This window comes from Daktulosphaira vitifoliae, unplaced genomic scaffold (assembly GCF_025091365.1).
Source record: "Daktulosphaira vitifoliae isolate Bord-2020 unplaced genomic scaffold, ASM2509136v1 Scaffold_1, whole genome shotgun sequence".
In the NCBI taxonomy this organism is placed as follows: Eukaryota; Metazoa; Arthropoda; class Insecta; order Hemiptera; family Phylloxeridae; genus Daktulosphaira; species Daktulosphaira vitifoliae.
This window is the reverse complement of record NW_026099572.1, coordinates 61,828,351-61,843,399: the sequence shown is the minus strand read 5'-3', so window position 1 is coordinate 61,843,399 and position 15,049 is coordinate 61,828,351. Positions and strand designations below refer to the sequence as shown.

The 15,049-nt window shown below is 24.8% G+C and overlaps 1 protein-coding gene across 1 annotated transcript; it reads right to left on the bottom strand.

Moving 5' to 3' along the window:
* Positions 1 to 1,820: 1,820 nt before the first annotated feature.
* On the bottom strand, positions 1,821 to 10,554 carry LOC126904637 (calmodulin-beta-like). The gene is made up of 5 exons (XM_050683832.1): positions 10,311 to 10,554; positions 8,438 to 8,471; positions 2,860 to 2,961; positions 2,507 to 2,791; positions 1,821 to 2,449 (listed from the first exon to the last, which is right to left on the bottom strand). Exons 1-5 carry the CDS (start codon positions 10,404 to 10,406, stop codon positions 2,418 to 2,420), a joined length of 549 nt encoding a protein of 182 aa, XP_050539789.1. The 5' UTR covers positions 10,407 to 10,554; the 3' UTR covers positions 1,821 to 2,417.
* Positions 10,555 to 15,049: the final 4,495 nt, after the last annotated feature.

The window sequence follows — 15,049 nt, the reverse complement described above, 5'->3', positions numbered from 1 at the left end:
CCGACGATCTATCTTCTATACGCAAATGGCTACCATATTGAAAAATATACTATTTTTGTATGATAATTATGGGTTTTGTATTTTATTTTAATAGAAGTTGATGTTGCTTTTGCAATTATCCATCAATTTTTTAAAATTAAACACTATCTACAGATTTGCATCGAAGCGTTTCTTATGATAGTGATTTTAATCACTGTCAGATTAAATCTATACTGGACCCTACTATGCAATGTCTCCACTATGCCGTGACCCCACTGTGCTACCGTTTTTTTTCAATTATAATCAAATTTTATAATACTCTGTATTCAGTAGATCGTTTTAACACCTATGTTTTTTTGTTGGTATTTTTAGTTGAAGTAAATTATTAAAATTAATTTAGTTCTAAATATTTCAATTGTAGTATCTTTTTAAACATCAAAAGTTACTAGGCAATAATTACTATTATTTCTATTTAAGCGATCTGTTACGATAAAAATGTAAAAAAATATTAAGCTTTTCTGTTAAATTTACTATAAATAGTAATTATAAAATGTCCTGATTGCACATTAATCTTAACAATACATTTTTTTTAATTATCGTAAAATTTTCTATTAAATGATTTCATTAAAAGTTATTGTAATAAATAATTTTTTATTATAAACTTTCACAAAAAACACTATAAAAATCCAAAAAAAAAATGAATAAAAATGATATTTTGCTCTGATTATTATTAACATATTAAAATCAAAATCGGTAATAATTTGAAAACAATATTTTTTCATTATTTTGTTTCATATTACTTCTTTATATGTAAATAAATACTCATTTTTTCAAAATTAATAGTCATATCAAAACTTAGAAGTGATTGAAAAAGTCTAATTGCAGATTTGAAAATAGCATGAAAAGTTGATTTTGAAAAGTATATTTTTGCTTCTGATGAAAGTCCTTGTAGTCCAGTGTATTTATTCATAACTAACAAAAATTATTATTGAAAAGTATTGCATTTGCATTGTTATTTTAATAATTTCTCTGTAAAAATTATAAAATGTATTATTGAATATCAATTTCATACTAAATTTAATTACTATAATTATTATTTATTCATATATTATACTTTTAATTCAAAGAACAGCTAATCAGGTTATAATTAAGGAAATAGTAGTTTATGTTGCTTTTGGAATAATCCACCAATTTCTCTAAATGAAACAAATGAAATCTACAGATTTGCATCGAAGCGTTTCTAATGATAGTGATATTAATCACTGTCAGATATCATCTTTATACTTGTCTGAACTATCCCACGTCCATATTGTGTCGCGACTCTACTATACTATTGTATTTTTTTACGCAATTAAAAAATTTAATATTTGAATCAGTAATTTTATTATACTCACTAATTTTACAAGTGTTAATAATTAAAATTTTTATTATTGAAATTTTCATAAGCAACATATAAAATATTGAGTAAAATCTACTCACATTGTAAGACTTGTGTTACCTTTTGATGTTTTAATTGCTTATAATCAAAAAATTTTAGGGTTGGGTTCATTTTAGAGATCTATAAATAGAAGCTCAAATTGAATGGTTAAGGAGGCGCTTCTGCCATTTAATATTTACTATTAGGCTTTTCAATATTTTATATAAATAAAATTTATTTAAACACGAATGCATTCATTTTTAGTGTATGTGAATGAAAATATAATATTTTTTAGATGATTGTTCTAAAGCCTGCTAATATGTCATTATTATGTAACATTAATTCCGGGAGACAAACGAACTAATGAATCAATAATAATTTTAAAGTCAATATATCTTAAATAATAACTAGAAAACACATGATATATGTTTGAAAAGAATTTATTATTTTACTTATTTACATATAATATATACCTATAATGTTTAAAAAAAAAACATTTAAAAATCTACTTAAACACGTAAAAAAACTATATAGTTATTCAAATAAAAAGTTATGATTAATATAGAGACAAAACAACTATTTAACTAGGAATAATATTCATATGGTCGAACCAACTATAAAAAATAGTTAACTATATTTATTTGTAAATTATATATAAATTTGTGACCTACGAAGAATTTATTTTAGAGAGCTCTATATTAATTTTCTTATGATCTTCTTAAGATGAATTTTTATTTTACTTTCAATATTATAGTGATTGTGAAAATCCCATATATTACAACATAATATGCTTCTTTATACTCTTCCATATACTTACGTAATTGTTTCTAAGGTTAGACATTTTTGCCAAAAAAATTTTTATGGGTTCAAAGATGGGATTTATCAGCTGAGAAATTTTCTCAAAGTAATTCTAAGAATTATTGAAATATACAGATAATAAAATAAATTAGAACATTTTTATTAACGTCTTAATATTAAGTAGTCATAAGCGAAATGAAATATATTGTTCATATGTCACATTTTACTTTTTCGATGTTATTATGGTTATGAATTCTGAAAAAAAAATTACTGTAAGTATTTATTTCAATAAAATCTATACATAAAATTCACCATTGTAATCAATTTTTTTATCTCCATTTAAATCCGCTTCTTTAATCATATCTTCAATTTCTTCATCAGTAAGCCGTTCTCCAATACTAAACATGACACGTTTCAACTCATCAAATGTTATAAAACCGTCACCATTTTTATCAAATACATTAAATGCGTGATGCATTTCTTCTTCACCGTCTGATACCTTTAATTTCCGAGCCATCATAAGAAGAAATTCATTAAATTCAATACTTCCATTACCATCTTGATCAACTTCATTAACCATCCCTCGTAAGTCAGATTCTTAAAATATATAAAATTATATCAAATATTAAATTTTTAAATTTAACGAAATATTCAAGTTTACTAACGAGTTGGTCTCTGCCCTAAGGATCTCATTACGACACCTAATTCTGCCTCTGTTATTTTTCCATCATGGTCCTTATCAAACAACATAAATGCTTCCTTAAATTCTAAAATTTATTATTTTTTAATACCAACATAGGTGCATATAGAACAAAAGTTTTGGGAGTGTAAAATTATTTTATTTACCCACCGTAAAATTGGTTATGGTAAAATGGACATAATATGTCATTATGAGAGGTTGGGTACTGCACGTATTGGTGTATGTATATGACCAAGCGGTGTACATTCCTCCTATATACCCACTCTATGTATTTAAAAGGTTAATAAATCTTATACTAAATTTATTACCGACCCATCAACAGTTTTTGTAAGAAAAGAGTTAAAAATAGCTACTTTGAATTTTAAAATTAAACAGTAATAAAAATAGCAAAAATTTACTATTTTTTTTATTATTAACCCTTTAGCAGGCGCGTGCCTATTTTTAAAGTTCATAGTCGCGTGGGGGTCTATCAGACCCCATTTCTAAAAAAGTATAAAATATATATAAAATAGTTCATTTTTTTAAATTCAAAGACATTATTTGTTACCATATAATAAATAAATATGGATAAAAATTAAAAAATAAATAAATTACATAATTATATCCATTACTAAAAATTATATTACAAAAAAATAAACTTAATTTTAAAAAATTTCATTTAAAAACTGCTTTGTAAAAAAATTCTTATTACTGCAAAATCTGATTTTAAGACGATAAACAAAAGTTTTTACTATTACAAAATGTATTTAAATTAATTTTTCTTGTATTTCTTTGAGCTCAAACACGGCTTATATTTATTAGTTTTATGTGTATTTACATTTATATAATAATTTTTCTGAATTTAATTTTTTTATTATTAATATTACAATACATTTAATTATTATGATACGAGTATATACAATTATTCGTTCGTAGTAGCACATCGATTACCAAAAAAATGAAACTTACTTTTTTATTGTATTATATTTAATAAAAAATGAATATGTTTAACAATTAGGTGATACATATGAAGGTGATAAGGTCACTAAGGGTATATAAGGGAGTTTTTTTTAGTCGAGGTGTCAGTATGTGTTTGGCGTTAGTAATGGAAACATTGTTTCCGAAATACGTAACCGCGACTTTTCAGTAAAGTTTTGTGGCTTTTGAGTTTAATATTTTAAATATTTTTTATATAGTTTTAATTTTGCATAAACACATATTGACACCCCGACTAGAAAAAACTCCCTTATATACCCTTAGGTGACCTTATCACCTTATGTTCATATGTATCATTTAATTGTTAAACAATTCATTTTTTATTAAATTTTAGGAGTATGTTACTATTAAAAAGAATAAAGTTACTACTCTAATAAGATAAATGAGATACGCCTTGAAATTATTTAACCACTTATAATTTAAAGAGTAATTGTAAATTGATAGGCGAATAGAGAGGTTGTTTTTTACGTATCTAGTTTTATTTAAAGTAATCTAATTATTAAGTACTTAGTTATCTACCTTATATAAATATTGTTTCGGCGTGATCTCTTACGACTAAAAGATCTTCGATAAATTAAATGAAACGTAAAAGAATGAAAAAATAAATATGCGTTTATTATATGTACGCGAGCGGTGCGCTTCACAAAGGTAGACTAACTGATTTTAAAACCGGACAACTATGCAGCCGCCGAACAACGATAAGATAAAACAAAAATAGCTACACTTATTGTGTAGGCCTAAACAAATATAATTCAATCAAATTCTAATTATTTGTAATGTGAATTAATTAATGTTCGTTCACTCGATACCACAAATAAATATGATTTCCTTCTATTGGATCTAATAAATGTTCTGGTTAATGAGTTGAATTGTTAGGCTCTTTATACATGAATTACAATATAAATAATAATTAAATACAATTATTATACATGAAGTCAATGTACGTAATATTAGAGCGTCTTATTAAATAATGTATCAAAACATATCAGAATCAAGTTCAAGCCTTACTGCTGACAGTATTGCACATCATTCTAATATAATAATAGAATTAATAACTAATATTATCAATTCTATTAATCGTGACGAAAATACAATAAAGTCTACAAAAATTATAAGCTTGGATAAACAAGAATAGGATACTCGTCCAATTAAAGCCGTTCAGCTCTCCTTTTAAAGTTTTAGACGTTTTAAAATAACAAAAAAAAAATTTCCATCTCTTCACCCACCTTTAATTGTTTTTTTAATTGATCGTACTGAATACCAAAGATAAACTATAAATACTATAATAAAATATACTATAAATTAAAAAAAAAATGTGTTGACTTATCTTCTACATCCAAACGGCTGCCATAGTTAAAAAGATGTTATTTTTGTGTTAAAATTTTATTTTATTATTTTTTAATTTATTCTAAAATACTTTTTAACGGTTTGGCATAGTAATGAGTCCATCAACAAATGTAAAATTTGCATGAATCTAAGTTACTTTAAGTATAAATTTTTACTTATTTTGATTATTTTGTTCTTCAAAGTTAAGAAAAGCCTGTTTGAATTTTTGAAAATTTGTATAAAAAGTAGAAAATGTTCAACCTATATTTTGAATGGTCCGGAAATACTGTGTCTTTTAAATATATGTTTATATAAAACGTATATTATGTACTAAAAGTTAACAAAAAATGTACCTACGACCTATTTTCGTAAATAGCACAAATAATAAGACAAATAGCAGTCGAAGTAGAACAAATAATAAGAGTTATTTTTGCTATGGAATAATACACCAACCGATTTTTTTAACGCTACGTCAAAATATCACAAATCGTATCTAGTCAAAGATATTATCCCCAAAAATTGTAAAAATTTCCTTCGTTCCCCACAAATGGGAAAAACTTCCTAAAAAATTACAAATTTAAAAATCGCTTATTTTCAACATTTTTTCAATTTTTTTTACTTAAAACTGCCATAACTTTTTTGAAAATAATCAATTCAATATAACTTTCTTATAAATAGATTAGGTATTTACTATCATTTTATATACATATTTTTAATAAATCTAACACATTACCTGCGAAAAATGAATTTAAAATGACAACTTTTCCACAAAAAATAAATTTTGTCAACTTAACTTTTGAAAGTGTCAAGGAAATACTGCTACTTTAATATATATAATAAATTATAGCTAACGCAATATTCGTAATCATGAAAAAAAAAAAAATTTTGTACTTTTTAATTAAAATATATTTATTGATTATTTATACGTAACCTAATAATTAAACATAAATATTTGTTATATTAATAAGAAGGATTTTGTAATTATATAAGCCATATGCAAAAATCTAATTGCAGATTTGAAGTCGGCGCAAAAATTGGTTTAAAAAAGTATATTTTGGTCTTTGATGAAAATTCCTTGTAGACCAGAAAATTTATTTATAAATAACAAATAATTTTTTTTTAAGTATTGAATCAAGACCTTCAATTTTTATATACGTATGCCATAAAAGTAATAACTACTTAATAATTTTTTATAATTTCTCCGTAAAAATTACAATACTAAATTATTAAATATCAATTTATATTCATTTACTATAATAAATATTTATACATATATTACACTTATAAATCATAAAATTTGTAATCAGGATATAAATAAGGAAATAGGAATCATGTTGCTTTTGGAATAATCGATCAATTTTTTAAAAATAAACAATTTCTACAGATTTGCATCAAAGCGTTTTTTATGATAGTGATTTTAATCACCGTCAGATTAAATCTATACTAGACCCAACTATGCCATGTTCCCACTGTGCTAAGTTTTTGTTTTACTTAAATCTGCGATATAATTTTTTGAAAAATATATGGATCAATACAATTTTTTTTATTGATATATAAAATATTAACCTATCATTTGGTAAATTTGTTTATATATTTAAATACAATATATAACAATGACACTAAAAAATTCTGTTTTTTTTTTATTGGACATTTGCGATAAAAGAAACTAAAATTATTTTTTTTATTTATTTGTTTAAGTAATGCTTGATTACTAATTAGTAATTGTCTCAAAAATAGATAGGATTAATTTGAAATCAGCATTGAAATTCCTAATAGAATTCACTCAAATATTGTAGACAGCAAAATGGTTCTTGTCTTATATTATTAGTTATTATATAGCCATTTTTTTAAATCCTGATCGTAGCTATAAGGCAGTTGTCTTATAAGTAGATCATAAGATAATGTAACGAAATCCATAAATTAAAATTTAATGTACTTAATAAAAATTCTCCTTTAGAACTTTTAATAGAACTAATTATGTATCGAAAACAATTCGATTGTTCTATTCGAATGTTTATAAAAATTATTCGATAGTTTTTTAAATATTTAATAGTTTATGCTAAAAATTAAGTATTCGTTTGCATAAAAAATATTTAAAAAATCCCATCTCTAATTATTTTAGTAATCAAAAACAAATTTCATTCTATTATTAAGATACATCTTTTTATACATTTAATGCGGTATACACTACAGATCAACGACGGATTCATACGAAAACATAATTTAATGAAATGATATCCTGTTACTTTTCTCAACAATTACTTTTAAAAATATAAATAACTTGTCTTTATAATACAATAACACATTATTTCCTGTGACTTCTATTATTAGATAAGAATTTTCTATATTATTAAAATAGTTTTTAATTTTGCATCCCTTCAAATGTATCACCTTCCCTTTTACTAAAAGGTGCGTTAATTACGGTTTTATCTACCAAAAATTTTCTTCCCTATGGGCTATGAGTGCCATCAATTAAATATACAGGGTGATTTTTTTATCATAACCCACTCAATTACTTACAGAATAATAATAATTAAAAATTTTTTTTTTATTATTATCTTTAGTTACACATTATTCTTGAATTATTAACTATGTAATACTTTTTAAGTTCATCCCTTATGCCTGGTATGGGTGTCAACTTTGTTTTTTTAAATGGTAACACATATTTTGAATTTAATAAAATGTTTGAGTTTTTAATTTAATAACAAATGTCATTTGAATTTTTAATATAACTTTATTCGTTTATTAGATATAAACATTTAAAGTTTCAATTTTTTGAGTTAATATATAGGTATAATACACAAGGGATTACAAATTCAGGTAGCTAATTGATTTTTTATGACATCGATATTAGCAGGTACAAAGCTATTGTTATTATCAATGGTAGTAAGACACATTGTTGTGAGTATATAAATACACTAACTGACAATACAGAATGTATATCTATTGATAGTCATAATTGATAATAAACAATCCGTAACTGTGATAGCAATAAACCATTTAAAAAAACAAAGTTGACACCCATACCAGGCATAAGGGATGAACTTAAAAAGTATTACATAGTTAATAATTCAAGAATAATGTGTAACTAAAGATAATAATAAAAAAAAAATTTTTAATTATTATTATTCTGTAAGTAATTGAGTGGGTTATGATAAAAAAATCACCCTGTATACATATGTACATGAAATATGTATATAAAATATAGTTTTCTTGTAAGATTTTGATAAAATGAAAATTACCTGCAACTTGATCTTCTGTCAACCCGAATTCATTCTGTAACATATTATAATATTTTTGTTAATTTCACGTGTTACTTTTAAACAGAGGAACCATGATCCTCTTAATTTTAAATTTAATTCTGAAATATATTTCATTAGTACTTTGTATATTTCTGTAATGTAGTTAATTTTTTTTTAGCGAGAGATGTAATTATAAAATTTAAAAATTGTAATTTTTTTTGAGGGTTTTCACCCATTTACAAGGAACGAAGGAAATTCTGTCAACAAGGCAATGTCTTCAATTAGACCCGATTTGTGATCTTTTGACGTATCGTTTAGAGAAATCGGTCCGGTTAGGGTTTCCAGCACAGTGGTAACGTGGCAAAATTGGATCAAGTATAATGATATCCGACAGTGATCAAAATCACTATCAAAAGAAAACGCTCCGATACAAATCTTTAGATAGTGTTTAATTTTAAAAAATTGGTGGATTATTCCAAAACCTACATAATCTACTATTCCCTTATATATATCCTGAATGAAAAAGGGATTATTAAAACTTATTATTCCTCATAAAAATATTGTGTTGATCTATATACTTTTCAATAAGTTATAGTATTATTAAGTTAAAAATTAAAAAAATAAAATCGAGAAATTTCACACAAAAATATAATTTGGTAGTCATTTTTACCGTGAAGACAAAATAAATTTCGAATTTGTTTTTTTCATAATAAAGTAAATTATATTATCTTTAATTTAAGATATATATAAAAATGTCAGAGTTTCCAGAACACTTTCAACAGTTAAATTGAAAAAGTTGTCATTTTGAATCCCCCCTTTGTGGGCAGGTAAAGGGTTAAATTTATAAAACAAATATACCGAATGATAGGTAAAGACATCAAGTATCTATAAAAAAAATTATATTAATTTGTAAATTTTTGAAAAAGTAATGGCAGTTTTAAGAAAAAAATTTTTTCAAAAATTAGCGATTTTTAAATTTGTAATTTTTTTGGAGGTTTCCCCCATTTATGGGGAACGAGGGAAATTTTTCAATTTTTGAGCATAATGTCTTTGACTAGATACGATTTTTGATCTTTTGACGTATCGTTGAAAGAAATCGGTTCGGTGAGAGCTGAGAAAAAGTTAGACACAAAAATAAACACATCATAGTAAAATTAATACCTTCTCAGCTTCGCATCGAAGCTAAAAGGAATTTTACCTCAACTTCAAAAAAATTGGGTATTGTTTTTATTAATGACCTGCTGAACTATTAAATGAATTGCCTAAAAGTTATTACTTTAGAAATTTCAGTTATTTGTAACTTGTGTTGTTAAAAAAAGTCAAAGTAAAAATTTTCAAAACAAATAATAATGAATAATATTAAAATTATGGTAAAAAAATGTCATTAAAAAAAATATCTTCATAGTTAGTTTTAATTTTGAAAATTACGTAAAATGTCAATTAAAAAACCTTTTAATTATCAAAAAAAAAAAATAGAGGATCCCATAATAAAAATTTAGTAAAATTTTGAAGTCTGAAGTATAAATCCATGGATTATGTTGATATTTTGAAAAATAATGTCGATTTTCAAAATTTTAACAGGTCATAAAGCTATTTTCATCTAAAATCTTTTTTTATTTATATTCTATGAAACTCGTGAGTGAAGTTTCAGAAAAAATTAAATGTTCGCATGATCATTCTGGATAATTATATATGAATTGACTTATAATACAAGCATAGATTTTAATAAATGACGTTAAACATTAATATATTAATAATAATGGAAATCACAATGATTATAATTCGAAGAGTTCTACCTTCTATTGTTCATTTAACAATTAAACGTTAAGCGCGATATGAAAATATTGTATTTGGGTAACAAATGAGTACTTACAGAATGTGTTCTTATATCGTATCTACTAGTTAATTTTCTTATCCTTGAATACTCATTTGAATAATGATCATTATTTATCTTTTGGTTAAGACTCATAGCAAATTTTCTGATCTATTCTATAGTAACAGAAGTAATATTGTATAAAACAATATTTAATTATGTGACTAGTCGATAAAACTTAGAATATAATATATTATAGAAGACTCTCAATGTGCAACAACATACTGAACTTTCGACGAATTAAATTTGGCGACGTAGTTGAATCGTCTTGGAACTAAGTATTATGTTATATTTACTCCCACTTTTACGCTTTCATAATTCTGAATACAAGAATTTATTTTTAGACTGATATGTTAATAGTGTAAATTAATGTAAGAAATAAAATAAAACACCTAGTTTCTATTATTTTCTCTGTTGCTTTATGAATTTTAGTTAATAGCTTTCAAATTCATCTAAACTTAAATCTTATTTAATTAATATATTTTACATTGTAAGGAAAATTTGATGTTTTTATTAATCATTGATATCTGTGTATTTTTTTATTTTTAATAACAATTTCGAAATCAAGACGGATTTAAATAATCGTAAAAATATATGAAAAAGAATAGACAATTTGTTTTAAACTTCAAATATCAATACTTTCATATCCTAGTCTCTAAATATTTTACATTTTTTGTTTTTTTTTTCACTTTAAATTAATACAGAGTAATCATATAAAATACAACTAACAATGAAACAATGACCTTCATATTTTCTAAAAAAAAATGTCTATGATAATATAAAATTATAAAATCATTGTAAACCATAATATCTTTTTTACATGTCAAAAGCATTTTCAAATGTTGTTGATATAAACCTAATCTATTATTATATAATCTGTAATCATGAAATGTACTTAATTATGACACATGGGTTTTAACGGAAGAGTTATTATAAGTTTGTTTAACAAGTTGACCAATTTTTTTTATCAAATATTCGCAAACAAATTTAAAAAGATTTTAAATGTATTAATTTTTTTCAGAAGAGGTATTCTTAAATTAGTATTTTAACTTCACCTCAGATATTTTTTTTTCCGTATTTATAAATTTTTTCTCGCCATATTAGACCCGTTTCACACTAGCGCCTATAATACGCTCACATATGATTTTCTCATGCGCCGCGTTTTTTGCTGTAGCGTTTTCTATTTATTTTCAAAATGAATGTCCAACAGAAAAGGGATTTTGAGGGCTAAAGGTACATTTTGAAAAATAAAAGTAGATATTAAAGAGTGTTATAATTGATCACAACAAAATTTAAATAAATAAATAAAAATCACTATATCATTTGTGCTTTAACCGCCGAAAAGTACGAAGATTTTTATCGAACTTGATTTCGCTATAAAAACCCGATATCATACCCACCTAGCAATTTTTGTAATTACTCAAAAAAATTACGAACATTTTTTGAATTAATACTGACGTCATATTTTAATTAGCTCGTATGCTTAATTTATAGGAACTGATACGATCACATTAGCATGTGCCCATGTCTCCCATAACATCACTGTACCGTTAATTAGATATTTATAATTAACACAGTGACAATACTACAGGAGGGCAGACTGCACACATAAACACTTTTGCAATTCACGGCTAATGTGCCATAATAATATATCCCTGACAACAGTTGACTTTTTACCATCATCGCGACCATAACTCTTGTCTTATATTTAACTTAACTTACCTACCACGTAAATATCTTTTGTGTGTGCGTGGCCGTCAGCTCCCTGTTGGATTATTTCATCTCTAGGTGTCCAGCAAGTTGTACTATTTATTTAATATAACATATTAAATAAATAAAGATATTATCTTTACTTAATAAATATTTATATCGTTAACCAAAAGTATTATATATATGTATATATTAGGATGGTCTTTAGTTATACTAGACAAAAAAAAAGTTAAATTATTTTCAATGTCTCACCCTCTCATATTGTTCAATTTGATGAGAAAGTAATTTGGGTAAAATTTTATCATGGTAAATCACCCCCTTCACGTGCCTGTAAAGGGTTACAAATTAACAAAAAGGATAGTTTTTTATTTTTTTTTAATTAACTTCAAACCTAATGACTGTAGCGTAAAAACGTATACCAACTTAATTATTGTTCATTAAATCTTGCATAAAAAATAATATAATAAAATTTTCCGTAAGTTCATTATTTCCCGAAAAAAATTAATAAAACTGTAAAAAAAAATTTTTCTCCCAAAATAAATTTTTTTATGGTTATTTAATTATTTAGAACAAATTATTAGAGATACGATAAAATGTTTCATATGAAAGTTGTACGAAATTTAATTTCCTTAAAAAAATAATTTTAATTTAAGTGTATTGGCCATTATGATAAAACAAGTTGTCAAAAATCTCCAAATAAAATAGGACGATAACTTGTTATCGAAATCTATTTATACCAATATGCTAGATGTGAAGTGGGAAATTACTTTTATGGCTTATACTATTGATTACATCACAGTTGTCAGTTACATTTCAATTATATACACTATTTTTTAAATTTTATACTTGTATTTATGTATGCTTAATTAATTTCTTCCTTTCTTAATAATGGCTACAAAACTTAGAATAAATATTTATTTAGTGGGGAATGAATCAAATCAAATAACTGGTGGTAAATTGCCATCTAATAGACAAGTATTTTTAGTTTTCTTTTATAATTTACGTGTTGTGAAATTAAATATGCGTCAAAGTGCACATTTGGCTATAAAAGAAACAATAATATTTTATTGAAAACTATGAAATTTGTATTAATTTATAATATTTTTAGATAACAAAATTGAGTTCATTTCTACATCTTCATCAAATGAAAATGAATCTGACATAGAGCTTGACGAAAAACTTTGTGGTCCATCAACAAGTTCGGCTATTGTTATAAGTGGTCGAGGGAAAATTGATTTTATAACAGACTGACTTGTTGCGGTTCTTGATCATTGCAAGATTAGCGACAGAGATGCTGTTCATATTTTAATAGCTGTCGCAGAAGCATTAGGTCATGATGTGCATAATCTTATAATTAATCGTACCTCAATTAAGAATCGTCGTCAAAATATACGACAGAACGTAGCTGAACATATAAAAAAAAATTTTAATACTGAATCAAATACAGTCATTATTCATTGGGATGGTAAGTTATTACCCTCGAGCAATTTAATGCGTCAAGAGAGACTTCCAGTTGTTGTGACTTTTGATAGAACTGAACAGCTTCTTGGAGTTCCAAAACTAAATTCTGGAACTGGTGAACAAATTGCAGCATCTGTCTATCAACTACTTCTCGAGTGGAACCTTACTGAAAAAGTGAATGCTCTTTGTTGTGATACCACCGCATCAAATATGGGATTCAATATTTGAATTAAAAATGAAACATCATTCATCGAGGCCCGAAATACAATTATTCAAACGATTTCAAATTGAGTGGAATAAAATGGATTTAACCAACTTTTCTTGTGGAGTTGAAGACGACGAGGTAAAAATTAAATTAAAAGATGTAATTAGCAATATAAAAACGTTTTGCTCTCATGAATTAGAACAGAATTATAGTAGAGATGACTACAAGGAATTTTTAGAGCTTGTATTAATTTTTCTTGGAGGAGACGGGCATAGGAAAATAAAATTCAAAACTCTTGGTGCTATACATCATGCAAGGTGGTTGGCAAAGGCCTTATACTCCTTCAAAATTTATTTATTTCGCAAACAATTTAAATTAACAAAAAATGAAGAAAAAGGATTACGAGATATATGTATATTTCTTATCCGCTTATACATTAAAGCTTGGTTTACAGCACCTTTAGCAATAAAAGCGCCCTACCAAGATTTTAATTTTTTGAAAAATCCGTCATCATATTATGATAATGAAGTGGCCCAAACTGCATTAAAAAAAATATGTGGTCATCTGTGGTACTTAAACGAAGAAACTCTAGCAATAGCATTTTTTGACAATGAAGTGCCGAATGATATCGATTAGTATCGACTAACACTAACAAGTTTTTTGAACGATTTAATATTGATAAACAGTTTTTGACATACAGTCCAGAAACATGGTCAACTTATGATTCTTACAATAAGGGCTTAGAAATAGTTAAAAATATTAGAGTTGAAAATGATACAGCAGAGAGAGGTGACAAACTTATAGAGGAATATAATAAAATAATTACAAAACATGAAAATCAAACTCAATATCTTTTACAAATTGTTAAAAATTATAGGTCTCAATATCCAGATTGTAACAAATCATCCCTAATGTAATCGATGTCTCAGATTATGGTAATATAATATAGTAACATGCATTAGTATTTAAATAATCAATGTGATTTTAAATTATTAATTAAATATTTGAAAAAGAAATCAGAAAACTTTATACTGAAAAATAATTCCATTTTTATTCTAAGAAATTCTTGCTAAAATTTTGCTAATTTTGTATAATAAAATAGTAAATAATAAATTGTAAGAATAATTAATATAATTTTTCTTTAGGAAGTTAAATTTTGTACAACTTTCATATGAAACATTTTATCGTATCTCTAATAATTTGTTCTAAATAATTAAATAACCATAAAAAAATTTATTTTGGGAGAAAAATTTTTTTTTACAGTTTTATTAATTTTTTTCGGGAAATAATGAACTTACGGAAAATTTGATTATATTATTTTTTATGCAAAATTTAATGAACAATAATTAAGTTGGTATACGTT